This window comes from Glycine max, chromosome 4, assembly GCF_000004515.6.
Source record: "Glycine max cultivar Williams 82 chromosome 4, Glycine_max_v4.0, whole genome shotgun sequence".
NCBI lineage: Eukaryota > Viridiplantae > Streptophyta > Magnoliopsida > Fabales > Fabaceae > Glycine > Glycine max.
Window position 1 is genome coordinate 50,560,736 of NC_016091.4, and position 20,150 is coordinate 50,580,885.

Here is a 20,150-nt window from a genome sequence, read left to right on the forward strand (position 1 = left end):
CGGCTTTGGGTTTTTCAGTCGTGTTTATATACCAAAATAAACAAGTGAGATGCAGGTAGAAGCTTGATATACGTGCTAAAAATATATGATTAGACTTGTATAGTTATATTAAAATCTCCAACCTTAGCTTAAATGGAATACATTTTTTTTTATGGCCCTGAATTGGAATACTTAGAAGTGGAATATGAAAGCAAATTAGCCCTGAACTGAGTGAATTACTATATGATGACTCGGAAGCACATTTGTTCATTCAAATCCAGAACAATGATGCAGCTCAAAGTGACCACTAATTAATTATATATATGATGAATTTCATCAATCGTCATGCCACTTATCCCACCAATTTCATGGTATTAGTAATGTGCATGACATTGACCTTAGATCATTTGTATGGAATGCTACAACAATGTCTAATTAAACAAAGCCGAGGCCTTTACTTAAATTTTGCTGACTTTCTCTTCTTGATATATTGTGCCTTCCACATCACTTTTTTCATCATGGCGATGGACTAATTAAGCCTTATTATTATTGTTAATGCTATCATTCCTTGGAGCTGTGACCGGTAGCTGTCGTTGGTCTTCTGGAAAGTTATTTTCTGCAGGGGACGGTGTCATCAGACCTCTACGTTCTTTAGCTTTTCCCCACACAACTAGATAAAGCCCAAGAACCACAACTATTGCTCCAATAATACTGATATCATTCAAATGCAGCACAAAAATAGGGGAAATGAGGTCAGTCATGAGAAAAAAAAATGTGGACAATTCAAGATGAGAATTGAAGTGTATTTTGCTACTTAATTAATTTGTAGTACCTTCCAAGGAAGAGTTGTTCAGATAAGATGATGCAGGCCAAGGCCGTAACAATGATCATACGCAGGGGATTAAAAGCAGTCACAATAACTGGGCCCATAATTTTTGAGACCATGCCTTGTATGTAATACTGAACTCCAGACGTAACTATTCCCTGTAATAAAAAATAAGATAATTAAGGATAAATTAAAAAAAATAATAATAATAATAATAAGGACCATAGGGTGCAATACAATATTAGAGCTAGGGTGGGGTCGTTATGTTTTTCATTTTTCAGCTCAAATAGTTGGGTTAGGTACTTATTACTGTACAATCTTATATATCCAATCCAAAAGCACTTACCGCGTAAGCAGGAGCAAAGAGACGTGTATCCCAACCAAGGGACCAAGCATGAGGGTGGTGGCGTTCTGCGAAGATTGCAACAATAGAGCTTTGAAGTGCTCCTACAAAGCAAACCCAAGTGGCCAGAGACATCTCTGCTGGGTATTTTCTCAATGTTATGGCCTACATATCACCAAACAACGAATCATTCATTTTCCATAGGATATCAATAGATATGTGAATATGTGATTTTATTTAATTTTTATGTGTATGTAACAATATGATCCATATATATTGGCTATATATTCCTGCAGCAACTTACATATATACCTGTAATATGTAAAATGCAGAAAAGCCAGCACAACCAATGAGGAGGAACAATGTCCCTATGACCCAATGGTTACCAGTTTCTGTGGCCACATTCTCAGGTTGGCTAGGATGGCTAGTTGAAGATCGCATAAAACTAAGAACGGGTCCTTTGTACAGTGCCATAAGCAAGGTGCCTCCAAATGTTATTACTGTGCCAATCACTTTGGCTTGACATGCCACCTCCTTAATCTTCATGTGCTCCATTCTGTTCAATATCATAAATTAAATATTGTATACATTAAATGTATATATTTATGATTTATAATTCTCTGTGTCCAACCCATAAAACAAAAAACAAGATTTGTGTTTTTGTCTTCTTACGAGTGTGTACGTACGTGTGCGCACTAGTGATTTTGTTTTGAAATGGTAGATTAAATCAACAGGAAAAGGTACATTAATCCTACATCGTGGCTGAAACTTTCCGTGCTCTCATGGTCACTATAATTTCCTACCTTTCGTATATTTCTTATATACTAATTTATATATTTTATCCTTGGCATCAAGTATATAATTAAGTTATTGTGTCAAAAACATAAAAAAAATTAATTATTAATGATTTTTGTTAATAATGTAGTGAATTCTATTTTTAACATTTTTAATTATAAAAATAATTTAATTATCCTTTCAATTCTATTTTTTGAAATCTATGCACCTGGTATATAAATAGAAAAATCAATATTAGTTAAACCGTAGTGTGAAACGATTATTTGGTTTGAAGTTTAAACTAAACTACGTTAGGGTCTCGTGTATTAAATATTTCAAATTGAATTTTTTTCGTATTATTTTCATTCTGCACTCTTTTCACATACATATTCACAATATAGAGATATTATATTTTATGAAAGGGTGAGATGGATAATGTTAAAACATTAAATTTTATTATAAATATTTAGCATTAAAATATACAATTTATATAATTTGTTAAGTAGTCATGTGTTTTTTTTTTTTAAACGTACAGTCTTTATATATGTGTATATATCAGTATATGCACACACAAAAGAACAGTCTTTGTCCAGTGAAGCTTTGATACAAAAAGTTAATATTAATATATAAGATTATCACTTCGTTCATTAGTTTTAAATATAAAAATTCTCGTCTCACACTTGATTTTATAACAGTATTTTGTGAGCTTTGGACATGGAAGTGGTAACTTGAAGCATTAGACGAGGACAACATGCATACTTGGTTTATTTCTTTGTAACAGAGTTCATATGAGAGGGAGTTCAGGAGACTGGACTTTACGATTGGTTTCGTTTCATATTTTTTCCTTTTTCTTTTTAAAAAATGCTACATAAAAAACAATGAAAAAGGAGATCACTCCATTACAAGGTTACGTCATATCAAGCTTCAAAGATAATTTAAAGTGGTACTTATAAATCCGAAGGGTATGTATGAAATATTATACTATGAAAAAAAATGAATACTCATATTATTTCTAATAAATATATTTTTTTGATTTTTTAAATAAAATAAATAATACGATAAATTAAAATAAATTCAATATCGTAAAATTTTGCTTACTTTTATAAATCTTTTGTAATTGTCTTAATCTAAAAGTAATAAATTTTGACCTTTTCTATTCTTTTCCTTAAAAACTATATTTCCAAACATACAACAAGGAAATTAGCACTGGTGGGACTTTACCTAAACCTTTCTAAAGAAGCGTTTTGATCCATTACTAACATATCCCCTGATGGACCATTATTTAGAGTCTTTTTAATTTTTATATTAGATAAGCATGTAGGTAATTAAATACTATGAGTTAAAAACTTTTACGTTATGAGAAATTGTAAAAAAAAATATGACTGATGTGCTCATATCAATTATGGTCGTAATGCTGATTGTGATGAATCAAAACACGTAGTCGCATCAACCATTACTATGATTGTGGAATTAGTGATACAAAAATATAACTCTTATTTGATTTATTATTACTTACCTTAGAATGACAGCCATCACAAAAGTAACAGAGGGAGCGGAGTTCATAACAGCAGATAGGAAAGATGCCGACGTGAATTTCATGCCCAAGAGGGCGAAGCACTGGTCCAGTATTATTCTGCAAGTAGTAACACCATATAAACAATTTATTTAACTATGTGCACTAAATACATAATAATTAATTAAAAATATCAGGAATTATAATATAATTTCATATATATGTAAGTGTAGGATAATGATTACTCGAAGAAAGCCAGTGCCATAATCTCTGAAAATACCCGGAAAGTCATCTTGGGCCTAACTTTCCTGCAAATTAAAACAATATTTATTTTATTTTAATAGAGCTGAGTACTTTGATGTATATGCATGCATGCAAGGATCATGTTTATTACGAATGAATGAGAGGTGAAGGGAAGAGACCTTTCAAGAACAAATGCGAAGGGAGCAAGAGATACAGAGGCGATGGCATTACGATAGACGATGAACACGTAATGGCTCATACCCTTCTTTATAGCATCCATCGCAAATATGAACATGCCAGCAGACCCAAATTGAACTGCCACTAACAGCAGATACGGCCTTGCATTTGTGAACCACGTACCCATCTTAATTACTCTCTAGATCTTTCTCGGGAACTTAATATGTGTGTCAGAACAGAGAAGTGAATTTGCTTGTGTGCTTGATTTTGTGTTTATCTGCAAACTCACTGCGACACCAAATGCTGGCTATCTTAATATTTATACCCGACCCGTGAATATATTTAATAATATTTATAATCAAAAAAGCTGCTTTATAATGCTTGCTACTTTACACGCGCGTTCCCGGCAGCTCTAAGATTAGAAGGTGAGAAATAAATTCAAGAAGCGTGATTAATGTGTGTGTGTGTATATATATATATATATATATATATATATATATATATATATATATATATATATTACGTGAATTTCTACTATCTAATATTTTGATCAGTAATGATACTTATCTAATATGATTTTCTTATTTAAATTAATCATCTTAATTTTAAATGGTGAATTAATGATCACGTTTTTATATATGTACAGTTTTGTGTATCCATTTTTTAGTGACAAAAATAATGGTTTGCTTTATATCTTTACACTGCATACTTTTCATGTGAAAGCGAATTTGCTTTGTGTGCTGAACGTATATAGTTTGTTGAAAAAAAAAAGAGCAATGTCATTCTTGTAATGTTTTTTTGCAACAATTTTTATACACTCGTTTTTTTATCTTTTAATTTATCTTCATCCTTCTTATTTCTTATTTCGTATTTTCCTTTCTTTTTTTCCCATCGAGATAAATTATTCTCAAACACATAGTTTTACTCAAAAAGTAATTCATAGAAAAGGTTCTTTCTTACCATTAGCTTTAAACACGTTAAATAGTATATGCTTGTGCTTTTTAATAATTTTTTTTTTCACTTTTTAGATAATTTTTGAAAAAAAAATAATTATTTCCCTTGAAATAAGTTTATCTAATGGTGCTGAATGGGGACAGATGGTCCTGTAATCGTAAAAGTTCGGTATCAGTTGTTTCACATTATTTTTATTTTACAATAAATGGAGACAGCAAAATAATTAAATAAAATTATGACTTCTTATCATCTAATCATATATTTCATTTACTCATAAACTATCTCAATGACTTAGGCTATGCTTAGATAAAGTTAGAAAATTACTTCTATAAATTCCAATGAATAATTTCAAATTCCAATGCATAAAATAAAGAAGAAAAAAATTGTTATCTTGAAAGTAAAAGCACCTTTATGCTCTCTTAATTGAAATCCAAACATGTAATTAGCAAATGTTTGGATGTCATTTTGAGGAGCTAAAAAAAATTACTTCTAAAGTAAAAATTCTTTCTGTTTCATTAATTTTTCATAAAAAAAAATTATTTCTTAATCATTTTTGTCTAGTTAGGATTCCGAAAAGAACGTTATCAACTGTCATTCAAACCTAGCTTCAAATGAATTTAACTGCATTATATATTTCTTGTAATGAAAACAAAAACGTAGCTTCAAATGAACAGAACTGAATTAGATTTTTAGTTATGAAAACAATATAATATCTACACTATATAGTAATAGTTTCCTTCCTAGTATTATTATGATTAGTGAGTGGACGGAAAAATTACGCAAAAATCAAAATACATAAACACATGGTTTATGGAAGTTTGTCTTGAACTATTTTCATCATTAAGATCACCCGTGTCATATTCATTCACTGAAAGAAAAGGTGACGTTTGATTGTAGCATACGGTTAAGTACACAATTGACCCAAGTACAGCCAAACAAACAAAAAAATGATGTTAAGTACAGGATACAGATCGTTTGATAAAGTTAATCGCTCAGTAGAGCCAATCTAATTTCTTCCAGCATTTGCATCTAAATTATTAGGAAGGAGAATTCAAGAATTTGATAATATGGAATGTCCTACTTAATTTCACGGGGCTTTGAGACCAAAACATCTTCACCAGACCTGTACAAATTTAGCATAGAAATGGACGTGAACGTTTATGATTAATTAGTTGGAAAGCTAAATGTTTGGTATAAAAGTTAGAGCTATATTGAGGAGCTAATAGTGCAATGCAATTGCAACATTAAGAAGCGACCAAATGCAATTCGTAAGCAGAGCGGAGAGTGCACAAACATAGTTTGTGGAAAAATTGACAGTTGCCACTTGATCACTAAGTGGAAAACTTGGTGGCCACTTCGTAGAATTGGGTTGCGCACCATGTCACCATGCATACACACATACGTACGGTGAGCCACCGTAGAACCCAAGTTTGAATTTGCACCAAACACTATAAACCTAATGATTCTAAACCATTCTGCCAGTTTAAATAAATTAAAGAGAAAATTCTTTTGGCTGATGTAATGTATGTAATGGGACTGCTCCGTATTATGTTATTTATTATATATTTTTTTATTGCATCATCGTTTAATATGTTATATTTTTTTTATATATCTCATTTTATTTGTATAAAATATTAGGAGTTGCTTGTCTTCTTTTTGTTTCCTTATAAGATAAAATATTCTTCTTTTTTGGTTCCTCTTTTTGTATTATTCTTTCAACCACTATATGATATCCATGACAGGTGATTCAAGTAATAATTCTTTATTGGACTTGATAAAAGACGTAATTAAGGAGGACATTGTCCAAGCCATAAACTATACGACTCTTAATTTGAACATTGTGCCCTAGTATATCTATATCCGTTATGTTATATATATGGCCTATTCCAATTACAACTACTAATTAATTAATTTTGTATAGTCTGTAAATTATTTATGTAGGTCGACAATTCTTTCACATTCAAGTTGAGATATTATATCTCATTGTACTCGATCTGAGTGGGACAAGAAGAGGGAATGGGTGAAATTGATAATTCACTTTTACATAATCCTGAAAAACTTACTTCATATTGTCACTTTCCTTTCACCCCTACTAACTACTCATTCTACGTTACCGCGCTTTAATAACATAGTGTTAATGTCCTATTCAAATGCACTATTCGTTTTTATTTGTAGACATGCACCACTATAGAAAATTAAATCAAACATCTAATTAACTCGCGCAATACCAATGGGTTCATCCATTAATATATAGTTACCACTTTTTAGGTCTCTTGTTAAGTTTGATGAGATTTTTTTTTTTTTTTATCTTTCATTTCTCTGGTGCGCTTTCCTCTTCCGCTTGATTCAATTTGATGCTTCTTTTCACCTATTTCATCACTTTCACCGCACAAACCCCAAATCTTGATTTCATTTTCACTGCTGATAAGGCTCTTACTTAATTGGGCATTGGAAATAATGCCAAGACCATCAGCCATAGAATAATCCGTGTAGGACAGATTTTGAAGCAAGATAGTGCCCATTCTGCAAAAAAAAAAAAAAAAAAACTATATATATTAGAAAATACAAGATAGCTATATGTCTATAATTTTAACTAATTTTTAAGTAACATATATTAGCATTTTTAAATTTATAAAAAAATAATATCACTCAAGTACATATCATGCCAAGACCTAATAGAAATCATGATTGTTATAGATTAACGAATAATTTCTTACACTCCACACATCCGTAAAAAGAAATACAAGTAATATTAAAATATATACAGTAATGTGTGCGTGTAAAGCATTACAGATGTTGTGGTAACCTTTTGGTTCTCAAGAGTATGTTTGTAAGGAGGAATTAAAAAATTTACATTATTAAATTAAATTTCTCTTGATTACTGTTTAATCAAGTAGACACATTAATTGGAAAAAAGTGGTTATTGCCTAAGCGCACTTACTTCTTTCTGCGCAGGGTAGTTGAAGTGCGTGATGCTTGTAAGTTTTTTTTTATTATTATTATTTGAATAAGGGCCTAACTGCCTCGTTTTTGTATCTAATTCGCATGTCCCCGCCCTCTGGGAAGCTGCTCTCTTGTCAGATCAGAATCGATCTATCATCTTTTTTCTTATGACTAATTTCTAATACACTTTCTAATTACGTGTACCAAATTCTGGTTTGTGGCCAAAGCTCGTTCTATGGTCATGGACACAGTGTTGTTTATACTGATATAAAAACTGTCGGAAAGTCCCATGTATTTCCCAAACTTTGTTTCTTGTTCAAAAATTAAATGGCATTTCTGTAGTTTTATAGCAAAACAATAACAATGAATGCGAATGAATATTCATTGAAAATTATAAATATTTATTCACTTTCTCTCTTATTCATTTCTATTTCATTTTTAGTCTTTTATTTTAAAATCATTTGTCACGTGAACATTCTACATGTGATGTTCTGTTTTAAAAAATGTCACATTAAATATTCCTGTCACATTGTTGTCATGTAGCAAATGTTTTTTATTGTTCCTAGAAAATTTTTAATATCTAACTTTAGTCTCTATAAAATTTAAAGTTTGATTTAATTCCTACAAAATTTGAAGTTTGGTTTTGTCCCGGTAAAGTTTTAAGTTTGATTTTATTTCTTATAAAATTCAAAGTTTGATTTTAATCTCTATAAAATTCAATGTTTTATTTTAATCCTTAATTTGTTATCTAATTTTAGTCAATTTAAATCTCTAATATCTTTTTCATTCATTTTCACATTCATCTTATCAAGATAATCATACAATATTATTCAAATCATAGCTTTCTTATCAATTGGGAACTAATTATCAAAGTTGTTTGATCAACCCTCTAAACTAGTCATATACTGGATTCATGGTTGTGTGTTATTAAACTTCAATACTATGATATTTTTTATTGAGAAATGCTAACAACACATGGGTTTGATAAACAAATATCAAACTTTAAATTTTATAAAAACTAAAATAAAGCATTAAAATAAGTTGTCACATGACAACAATGTGAATGTCAAGTGATAACTTTGCGGATGTCACATTAGCCAAAATGTTCACGTCTAGAGTTCTAACGTGATATTACCGTTGGCTGTATTGACGGGATTAGTAATTGATGTTTAATCTGCATGTTATACATTCTTTAAATCCGAAGATCAAGAGGTGACAATTTTAAAAAGAGAGACTAAAAATGAGCTTTAAGATATTTGTTGAGGCTAAAATTATGTTTAATCCAAAATATATTTATATATAAAACCAGTAATAGTCAAATATCATTTGTACAACCTAGCAGTTTAACTAGTTGAACCTAAGTCCTAATCCGAGAGTTGGATGGTTTTTTGTTCGGCCTGAATTTAAGAACCAAGAAACTTCGAGGGTAAAATTCTGTCCAAATGTGTGTAAAGTGCACCTTGCCACCACAGTTTCATCAGTTAAAAACAGAGAATGCAGAACAAGAACTATATATATGTGCTAGTGCTAGCCAGTAGCTGTCCAGAAAAGTATAAACCTTTTATATACATATGCATTGCATGTCATCAACAGTTAAAAAAAGAAAAAAAATTTAGAAAGAAAGGAAAATAAAAACAGAACACTTAAAATCGAAAATTAAGTTTTGTTTTTTAATGAGCCTTCTTTTGACTTGTTCTTGCCTTGCACGTAATACAGCATCTCCACTTGTTAATTTGCTAGTTGCTTCCCATTCAGCATGCAACATCAACAGCAACACGGCTAGGTCAGCAGTCAAAAGCTTAAAACATGTTATGAGGGCAACTAGGTCGCGCGTCTCATCCATATATTATTGCTCTTTTTAGACATAATGAAGAAACAAGAAGAGGGAAGAAAGGTGATTTTGGACTGTTCAGAGTTGCTACTATTATTCATCACTATAAATTAATACGTCACCATCATTTTGTTAATGCTTTCTAATTCAGTAGACATTAGTACACGCCAAAGGAAAATGGTAATTGACTATTTAATGCTCTTCTTTCTTTTCAAGCTTCTGTCTTAATTAGAAAGATTATATTTATCAAAACTTTGGACTAAACACAACATCAATCGCTAACTACATGCATGCAAATAGCTGGTGACTAGTTTAGCCTTGTATCAGTCGTCGTTAATTTATTCTCTCACTGATTGGACTTAAGTCTCATTTTAACTGGTTATGGAAGTTTGAACAGTCATGTTTCGGGTTCTACTAGGTGGGAACAATTGTTTAAGATTCTGAATATACCTCTTTAGAGTGGGAGCTGTATGTCGGACGCTTGAATCTTAGGTGTGACAAAATGCTATGACACCAAAAAGAAAAGTTTCAGATTCTGTCCATTGTTTTTTAATTGATGAGATTTTGTTATATATGTTGAAGTTTATAAAACTGATACAACATTTTTTTTTTCTTTGTCTCAAATATCCTTTTGAGAGAATTATGTTTCGAAGTACGATCAAATATAGTGAGGGATCTAAGATCTGGGATTAATAGGAACAATCTATTTAAAAGTATAAAATATAAAAATTTAAAAATGTTTAATATGAGATTAAGATTTGACATGTGACTATTAAAAGACTGGTAACAATTTCTAAAAATGCTTTTATTTAAAAAAATATTCTTAGAAATACTCTCGTTGAAAAAATATCTCTTATAAACGCTCTCATGATTCATGAATACAAGAGTACGTTGCTAGATTAATAAATTTATAGATAGCATAAATAAGAACAATCTCCGATCGTTTAGTAGCATAAATAGTTGTGAATCATAATTATATTTGGATTTGGAAGTGTCAACCATGATATTGATAACAAAAATATCTTCCACCCTTCGCAAATAGTAAAAGGTATTGCCAATTATAATATTTAATTAGAATAGAAAAATTCTATTCTTATCATTTTTTAGTATTCCTTTTATAAATAAATTAGATTTCTTTGGTTCTAGTTCTACGCTTTCTTTCTTTGGAAGCCCGACAATTTTATTAAAAACATTATTCGACACTAAATGTAAACACATATCTTAATAAAGATTTGAATATTGATATGTGACTCTTGTGAGGGATTCATTCATTCCACCAAATACAATTTCTGATGGTACATAAAAGAAAGATTGCAAAGAAAAGCAACAAATATATACAAAAGAAATGATGTGATAAAAACAAATAAAAAAAATTAATTGTAAAAGTTTTTATAAAAAATGTATGTAAAATTAAATAATTCTTTAAAATAATATTACGTATATACTACACGCTTACTCGAACAGCACTCTCACATACTAATTAAGTGTAATTAGATCTGCATAAATTATAATTAAGTACCATAAGCCTTATCCTATGATACTATAGTTTAATAATATCGAGTGCGGTTTGAAGTCTTCAAGGCATCTACGCAAATTTTACACAATATATAATATATGATTGTATGCATACTGACTCACAAACCATTTAAAAATGGGCAATAGCTAGAAATTTTTGAGGAAGAATCACCACCTACTCTTAAATAGCTAGCTAATTTTTTAAGTAAAAAAAGAAGTAAAAACGTACTACTTCTTGTGCATCAAAATCACAAAACATTTTAGATGTAGCCGTCGAGAAAGGCAAAGATATAGTATCAATTAAGAGATTTAATTTTTAAAAGTCTATCGTGTGATAAGAGCTAAAGCATGATGATCAACCACCCAAAACAAGGCGATTAAAATTAAAGCTTATCTTCTCATGAAACGTTACAAATAGTTTCTTTCTTTCTGGATGATTTTTTTTTTATTTAATTTAAAGCAATGACAGTGCCTATTGTCGCAATCTGATACTCTCCTTTCATAACGTGGAAGCCAAAAGCATGAAATTAACATATATGATATATACATAACTATTGCAGATTTTTAAGGCAACAGGAAGTACATTAATATTCACAAATGCCTTCATTTGGAAATCTGAGTTAGATATCAGATGAGGTAATTGGCAGGTGTTGTGTCTCCGTTTTCTTTGTAGTGGGTGATGGTGGCGTGGGGTCTGAATAGTCTTTGCCTTTGTCTTTGCCTTTGCCTTTGCCTTTGCCACACACCACAGAGTACAGACCCACTGCGATAATGATGGCTCCAATGATACTGAAATCAATATAATGCAGAAAGACACAGGAAGGGCATTGATAAGGACATATCATAAATAATTAAGCTAAATAATCATCACCGTGCAATAATTGTCACCAATCAAACTGCTAAGTTCTAATTGTGACGAGAAATTAAAGAAGAGGAAGAATTAAGAATAATGTGAATTAATCAGTAAGATATATACCTGCCCAGGTGAAGCTGCTCTGCAAATATGAAGGATCCTAAAGCAGAAGTAATGATCATGCATAGGGGATTAAAGGCTGTGAAAATACCGGTCCTTTGCTTTGCAATACCAACCCTGGCACATAATACGTAATTCCAGAGGTTACTACTCCCTGTAATTTTAAAACTGGTAGATTGCATGTGAAGAATAAACCTGCAATTATAATCGGACGACCATTACAATAATATATAATAATGTCTTTTTATTTCCAATTTATTCATTTTTATATTATCAACGTAAATATTTTTGTACCCTCAGCTTATTAGTTTGGTAAAACAAACTTGTAAACCAGGTGGTGTTCTAGGCTATTTAGAGCTAAAAAGTGATTATAAGCTAGTTATTATTAAATTAATTATTATAAAAGTGGTAATCTTATTATGATCATTTATAAATAGATAAAAATATTTTTTTAGAGAAATATATTTTTATTCTTTATATTTTCAATCAAATAAAATTAAGGTCTTTATATCTTTATATGTATCAATTTGATCCTTCAACTCTAAAAACACGTAAATTTAATCCTCTCTAAAAACTCATCATGTTTTTTAAATTTTGGGAGAGATTAAAGTCACTATTTTTAAGTTGAAGGAGCAAACTAATTGTTATGTAGTTATAAAAACTTTAATCATATTTGAACAAAAGTATAATTAAATTCAAAAACACATCTTATTCACAAATTTTATACTATCAACGCATTCTAATTAAATTATTTTCTTTATGAACATAAGATTTTATTATTTTTATACTATTATTTAATTATATATTGTTATGTCATAAATTATAAGTTTAACTTTTACAAAAAACACTTTTATACACTAATATATTAGATTGCAATATCTTGAAATGACTTAACCTTTAATTTATTTTCTTTTAAATAATATCACATGTCATTATTGATTTTTAACTTTAAATTTATTTTAATTATTTATTTATATTTTTATAATTTAAAATTTGTCTTCTAATATACTTTTTTATAATTATACATTTTAGATCATTTTTAAATTTTTTCATTAAGATATTTTGTTTTTTATTTAAATATTTTAAAATTTTATCTAAAATATAAATTAAAAAACATTTGTGTATCTCTTACGTGCACTGGCTTGGTTACTGACTTCGAGGGTTAGCACCTCCAAAAACAAAGAGGAAGAAGGAGAAGATAAGTTGGTTTTGAGGTTACCAATGCCTCTAGAGGAAGAAGAAAAGCATAGAGGAGAGTAATTTGCTAATTTCATTCTTGATTGATGCTATTATTACATAGTCATATATATACTGAATTCTAATTTTGGCATTTTGTGATTTCTAGAATGTTCAGAATTCAGCAATTTGGTTATTCTTGTCCCCTAGAGGTCAGCATAGAATCTTTCATCCTGCACACAACGCTCTTGCACGATCATGCTCAAACGAAGTCACTAAGGTAGGCAGGCCTCACAATTCTTCTCTTGTTTGTTGTTGTTTGCACCCCCTGCACCCCATTTGCTTGTGTTTGATCTGTTTGTGCTTGGACTTCTGCTAATGGCACCATCTGCTCTTTGTCTCCTGTTGCGGTATGCTTCCCTATCACTCTCTGCCCCATCAAAAGCACCTTGTCCTCAAGGTGTTGGATTTTCAAACTATGACGTCCAAAAACAATACCGGGATCCTAAGGTTTATTCCGACGAATTGCACCAAGTGTGTCAATGGGTAGTGAGTCAGGAGGAGCTTCAGGAAATCCCGCAATATATATGGAAGTACGAAACATCCTCGTTGTTCCGACAGAGGTGGCAGAACTGGTGTTGGGGAAGAAGACTTGAAGTGGTGGCATTCTCGCCCTGTAAGTCCACGAAGTGCCCGTGATGAAAGAACATCACATGTAATGGTGTTGGAGCGGTCTGACATGGTAAGCTCAGAAAGATAGCTAGTTGAGGCTGGAGGAAGTTGTGGGTACTCCCTCCATCAACAAGGAGGACCACACGATGGCTGGAGAGAAGGTCGGCGAGGTGCAAAGTTTCCGATGCTAAATCACTTGATAAGGAGTTCAAACTAATTTGGGCCAAATGGGTCAGGTTCGAGTCGGGTGTGAGGGTTGGGTCCGGGGTCGGGTCAACTAGATCTATATTAGGGCAATTGGGATCTTCGTCTTCAGCAACCAGAAGGAAAGCTTTTAGAGGCGTAGCAATGTCCTCTAGGGTATCGTTCGTCACAAGTGAAACACAATCCACGCTCCCGGCAGAAAGTGGGTTCCTCCGACGTCAAGCATTTCACCATGGGCGGCGGAGGTGGCGCCAGAAATGGCAGAAGTGGCGACGGTGTCAGCGGTGGAGTCCGCGGCAGAGGCGGTAATGGTACGGGACTTGGTTGTATGGGTGCGGAGCATGGAGACTAAGAAGGGTAGTGGTGGCCGGGTCACCGAGGCAGTCATAGGAGAAGGACATCCAGTTGGGAGTCGAGGCAGTGTGTAGCGGCATCAAGTTTGGCCAGGACGGCCTCGAGGCAGTCCTCGCTAGCAGGAGAAAAGTCATGGTGGGTTGGCGATTGTTGTGGATGGTAGTGGTTGGGGCTGTAATGGCATCCATGGAAGGCAGCCATAGAAGCTCCGTACGGCAAGTGACAGCCATGGAAGGCAACCATGGGAGCTCCGTACGGCGAGTGGCAGCCATGGAAGCTCCGTACAGCGAGTGACAACCATGGAAGCTCTGTATAGCGAGTGGCAGTCATGGAAGGCAGCCATGAGAGGTCAATGAAAGCACCAAATTGTTACGTGTTGTGCTTGTTGCTGAACTTCGAGGGTCAGCACCTCCAAAAACAAAGAGGAAGAAGGAGAAGATAAGCTGGTTTCGAGGTTACCAGTGCCTCAAGAGGAAGAAGAAAAGCAAAGAGCAGAGTAATTTGCTAATTTCATTCATGATTGATGCTGTTATTACATAGTCATATATATACTGAATTCTAATTTTGGCATTTTGTGATTTCTAGAATGTTCAGAATTCAGCAATTTGGTTATTCTTGTCCCCTAAAGGCAACATCGAATCTTCCATCCTGCACACAACACTCCTGCACGATCTTGCTCAAACGAAGTCACTAAGGTAAGCAGGCCTCACAATTCTTCTCTTGTTTGTTGTTGTTTGCACCCCCTTTGCTTGTGTTTGATCTATTTGTGCTTGGACTTCTGCTAATGGCACCATCTGCTCTTTGTCTCTTGTTGTTGTATGCTTCCCTATCATTATCCTACGAGATGTTATTAGTTATTTTAAAAAAATTACTCTTCTCAATAATACGATAACAAATAATAAATTAAAAAAATATAAAAAGTTAGGATACAGCCAAATTATACTTTCTCTAAGATGATAAATGGTTTAATAATTAAATTTAACATAATTTTTTTGGGCCAGTAGAGCTAGGGTGCACAAATTAGTGATTGCCAATTATTATTAATTCCGCCAACTTTCTTTTTGTTTCTTTTTACAAAAATATCTTTCATGAAAACTAGTTTTCATAATTATTTATTTTATACTACAAAAATTAATTTCTGTAATATAAAAAATATTATGGAAATTAATTTCCATAATGTATTAGAACATAGCTGTACTAGTTTTGTAAAATCTGCAGAAAAGTAGGGATACAATTGTAAAGATGAGAGGGATGAGGAATATTTTGAGAATAAAAAAACCCAAAAATGTATAGAGATGTGAAGAGCATAAAATAGGTGTAAATAGCATGGATCTTAATGACTTGGAATTAAAGGCAATTTTGAATTAGGGCAAAAATGGGCCGAGCCGCACTTTCTTTTTGGGGTGTAAATAGCGTTGATTTTTTATATTTGACTTTCTTCTTCTAAAATACAACTTTAATTAGGATACGTATCAGAAAAGCTTGCCTAAAGCTTTTTGTTCAGCCATGTTCTTTTGTGAGAGAAATTGAACTAGATATTACTTTAGTCATTCTTTCAAGAGAAATAAAATGAAACTAGATAAGGCAAAAGATCTGGTTTATGTTCATTCCAACTTTTCTCTTTTCTCTAGGAAAGATGAATGGTATAAAAAAGAGAAACAAGATTGTGTGACATTAGCGTGGAAATGTAATTGATCCACTTGATCGATGATGGTGTTGGACTTCTTGAATTGGCAGAGTCATCTCTTCATGAATCAGAAGAAGATATGCTTTTTACGGATGATGGTAATGAAGGAGGAGGGAATGATACAATTAGTATTAAATACTAATTTAGTAATGACGCATTTTAGTTGTCGACCAATGTATAGAACCAATATATTTGTTTTGGGATTCCACCAAATATGTTTTTTTAATTGATGAGAGTTTCTATGTTGCACTCAATAATTTGGGGATTTGATATTGTTAATTTCGTAACCAATTAAATTACTTGTCACTTTTTCATTAATTACTTTTTTGTTTTTTCAAATTAGTCATTGATTATTATTTTATAAAATTTTAAAATTATTTTTTTAAAATTAGAAAATATGATTAAAGATAATTTTAAAGTCTGAACCCTAAAATTTTTATAGTTATTTTCAATACTTGTTATAAATATCTTCTAGGGTTTAGGGTTTAAAAATTTCTTATTATTATTTCTTAAGCATAGATTTTATAAAAAGTGTTGAAAGTAATTAAAAATATTTTAGGTTTCAGACTTCTAAAGTTATTTTTAATTATATTTTTTAATTTGAAAAATATGTAATTTTAAAAAAAAATACTATCAATGACTAATTTGAAGAAAAAAATTAATGAGAGATAATATGTAATTTGATTGGTTAAAAAATTAACACTATCAAATCTCCCCTCCCCCAAATTTGTTCGGAGCACCATAAAAACTCTCTTAATTGGTATAGTTATTAGCAAAGAGATTGGTTGATATGAGAAGGAACTGTATGTTTCTTGGTCATGGGTCTTGTTTCCTAGCCAGGGCGAGACTCTTTTAACAACACTAATTTAAAGTTCTTTATAATTTTTTGTTAACATATCCAGAACATATCATATCTTAAATTTCAAAAAGTTGTTTTATACCCATATCTGTCATATTATGCCATGTGGTACTAACTATTCGGGTTTTATAGATTGTGTCTTATGACCAGCGACATAATGGTTCTTTATGGTTTTTCACAGCAGTTTTCAATGTCGTAAAAAATTAACACTTTTCACAATAATTTTTAAACGGTTTTGGAATCCTTATTTTTACATTGTTTCTCTAATAAACTGTTTTAAAATGTGTTTTTTTTAAAAAATAAAAATTTAAAGATAATTTTTAAAAAACAATTTTTTGAAAGAACCATCTTAAAAAATGTTATATTTTCGTTAAAAATGTGAAGATTTAAAAACGATTTTTACAAACTAATATTTTATTTATTGATTTTTATTATAACAGGTCGAAAGTCAAATTATACCAAATTATAAAGTTGTATAATTCCAATAAAAAAGACAATGACACTAAAACCTAAACTTTAAAAGTAAAGGAACCAAAACACAGCAGAAAAAAATTAGAATGACAAAAAATATATTAAAATCAAATATATATATATATATATATATATATATATATATATATATATATATATTTAGTTTCATTACACCAACCAAAATCAAATTAGTAGAGCAATGAAAAAATTAAACTCAAATTAATTAACACATATATACTTGCACCAAAGAGAATAAAATTAAATTAATTAAGATCATAATATATTACTTGTAAAATGATGAAAGATGACCAAGCGACACAACCCAGGAGCAGAAAGAGAGTCCCTGAGACCCACTGTTTGAGACCCTGAGCCTGAGGGGAGTGAACCCCATCGTGTTGGTGGGTTGTGTTTGGAGAATAAAAAAAGGTTAATTAATTTGAGGGCCTTTGTATAGTGTCATTAACAAAGCGCCTCCAAATGTTACCAACGTTCCAATCACCTTCGCTTGGCTATGTACCTCCTTAACATTCACACGCGCTCCAACCTGATGCATTACAAAATTTTCCATTAAAGTTTGCATGCTATATATAGTAGTTTTTCTATTTTTCATCAAACACAAGTCATAGACAATTAAGCAGTAGATTAGTCTATATATGCTCAATTGTCAAATTAAAAAAAGTTAAGAGAAGAAGATAGAGAGAGTGTCACTTTATGTTATGTTAACCGAACCTTACCTTAGAATTAGGGCTAGCACAAAAGTGACAGAGGGCGCAGCATTCACTACAGCAGAGGCAAAGGAAGCCGACGTATATTGCATTCCCAAGAAAGTAAACCCTCTTGCTCAATCACTGGCCTAAAATATCACACGTCTTTATGGGATACACCATCATCACAAAAATTCGAGAAAAAAAACAGTTGTATATATGCTATTATTCCTTTGTTTAACAGCTTGGTTTCATCGTGCTGATTGAAGTATCTTCAGTATTTTAACCATGAATGAATTTCTTTTAATTAAGCTGTTAAAAACAGTTGTACTAATTAATATTAAAGTACTAGCAGTAGGGGTGTTGCTTTGATCAACTAGTCCGAATCACAACTCAAGCTAACAAATTTTTTAAGATAGCTCTGTAGAACTAATGCAGGTGTGGATTAAAGATTTGTTCATTAACTAGTCTAACCTATTGCAAAATATTACAAGTCAAAAGAACAAATGTTCTAAATTTTACATATCGATATTGATCCTCTAAATTTAAAACGATAAATTTATTTTGAAAAGTAAAATAAGTAAACTCAATGATTAATTAAAAAAATAAATAATTTATATTACATACCCCTACATAATAGTTATGCTTAAATATTGCTATATAATTAGGAATCCTTAGGCAGATAAAATCTATAGGATGCAGTGGCTAATAGTAGTAACCTTGAATAATATTTTTGTACAAATTGTATTGGTATTGTTTGTGTAAAATATATAATAGAGAAAGATATGAAAAGGGAAGAGAGCCTACTGAGATAAGATGTTGGTGTGGTAAATAGAACAAATTAAAAGAATAATATAATAAAAATATTATATTATTGAGTAATCTTATAGATTTTTTTTATACATGGAATAAAGATCTTTTATATATAGTATTCGTTTTAAATTAAAATCAAATAAATAAAATTACGTTTAGTATACCAATTATTTTGAAAGGTTTAGTTTTCCAATTATTAAATGTTGCCCGTATATCAATATCTGTTCATTTTAAATTATGTAAAAATAATAAATATATCTGGATTTAATTACTTCAAGGATAAGCCGACTTTGATGTAACTTTTTTTCTTCATATAATTGAGTAAGTAGAACACTACACCATAAATTAAAATTACACGTAATAGCAACAATTTAATATGCCGACAACTTAAGTACTTAATGCATATTAAATTTTAAAATGTTATCAAAATGCCGTTGAGAGTTTTTTAGAACGAAAGTAATATAATTGAAGTAAACAGCTAAACATGCTATTTTACTTAAAATGGCGTCTATATAAAATGGCTTTTTTAAATAAAAAAGGGGTCAAAAATAAGAATTTCTAGCGTGTTATATACTATATAGTGTGTACTGATGGCTGTAGGTTATTTTAGAATTACTCCATAAATCCGAGTGCCATTATCAGTAAGAAGACAGGAAGTGTCACCTTCGGCCTAATTTTCCTGCAAAAATTGTAGCGAGAATGTTAAATAACTATTAAATAAAACCTAACACTAATTTTCAATTTATATCATGAATTAATAGCCCCAAAATGCATGTAAAATTAATAATAAGACGAGTAGCACTATAGCTAGCATGCACCTCTCAAAGATGAATGCAAAAGGAGCGAGGGCCAATCATTGCAGCCAAGGCATTGCGATAGACAATGAACACAAAACGACACATTCCATGGTTGAAACTGGCCACGGTGAAGATGTACGCTCCTGCGAAACCAAACTGCAGTGCCACCGTTAACAAATATGGCTTTGCCTTTGTGAAGTAATTCTTGCAAAAACTATTAGCACAGCATATTTCTTCCATATCCTTGTGTACGTGTTTGGGACAATATATGAAAAATGCGAGAGATTCTAGAGCTAGCTCTCTAAGTGCATGAAGTGGCCTTACTCATAAACACCAACCATA

The 20,150-nt window shown here is 31.3% G+C and overlaps 1 protein-coding gene and 1 pseudogene across 1 annotated transcript; both read right to left on the bottom strand.

The window, feature by feature from the left end:
- Positions 1-280: 280 nt before the first annotated feature.
- LOC100811984 (uncharacterized) lies at positions 281-4,147 on the bottom strand. The gene is made up of 7 exons (NM_001255798.3): positions 3,858-4,147; positions 3,681-3,743; positions 3,439-3,555; positions 1,461-1,704; positions 1,152-1,313; positions 812-963; positions 281-690 (listed from the first exon to the last, which is right to left on the bottom strand). The coding sequence occupies exons 1-7, from the start codon at positions 4,040-4,042 to the stop codon at positions 513-515; spliced, it is 1,101 nt and encodes a 366-aa protein (NP_001242727.2). The 5' UTR covers positions 4,043-4,147; the 3' UTR covers positions 281-512.
- Positions 4,148-11,475: 7,328 nt separating this feature from the next.
- Positions 11,476-20,140, bottom strand: LOC100785808 (uncharacterized; annotated as a pseudogene).
- Between the last annotated feature and the right edge of the window lie 10 nt (positions 20,141-20,150).

What these genes read in the sequence shown, in the direction of transcription:
- LOC100811984 (NM_001255798.3), bottom strand. Translation starts at nt 4,042, where the DNA reads ATGGGTACGTGGTTCACAAATGCAAGGCCGTATCTGCTGTTAGTGGCA. An exon ending in TCTTTGCTCCTGCTTACGCG is followed by an intron (nt 964 to 1,151) that starts GTAAGTGCTTTT and finishes TTTTTATTACAG; the next exon opens with GGAATAGTTACGTCTGGAGT. An exon ending in GAACAACTCTTCCTTGGAAG is followed by an intron (nt 691 to 811) that starts GTACTACAAATT and finishes GAATGATATCAG; the next exon opens with TATTATTGGAGCAATAGTTG.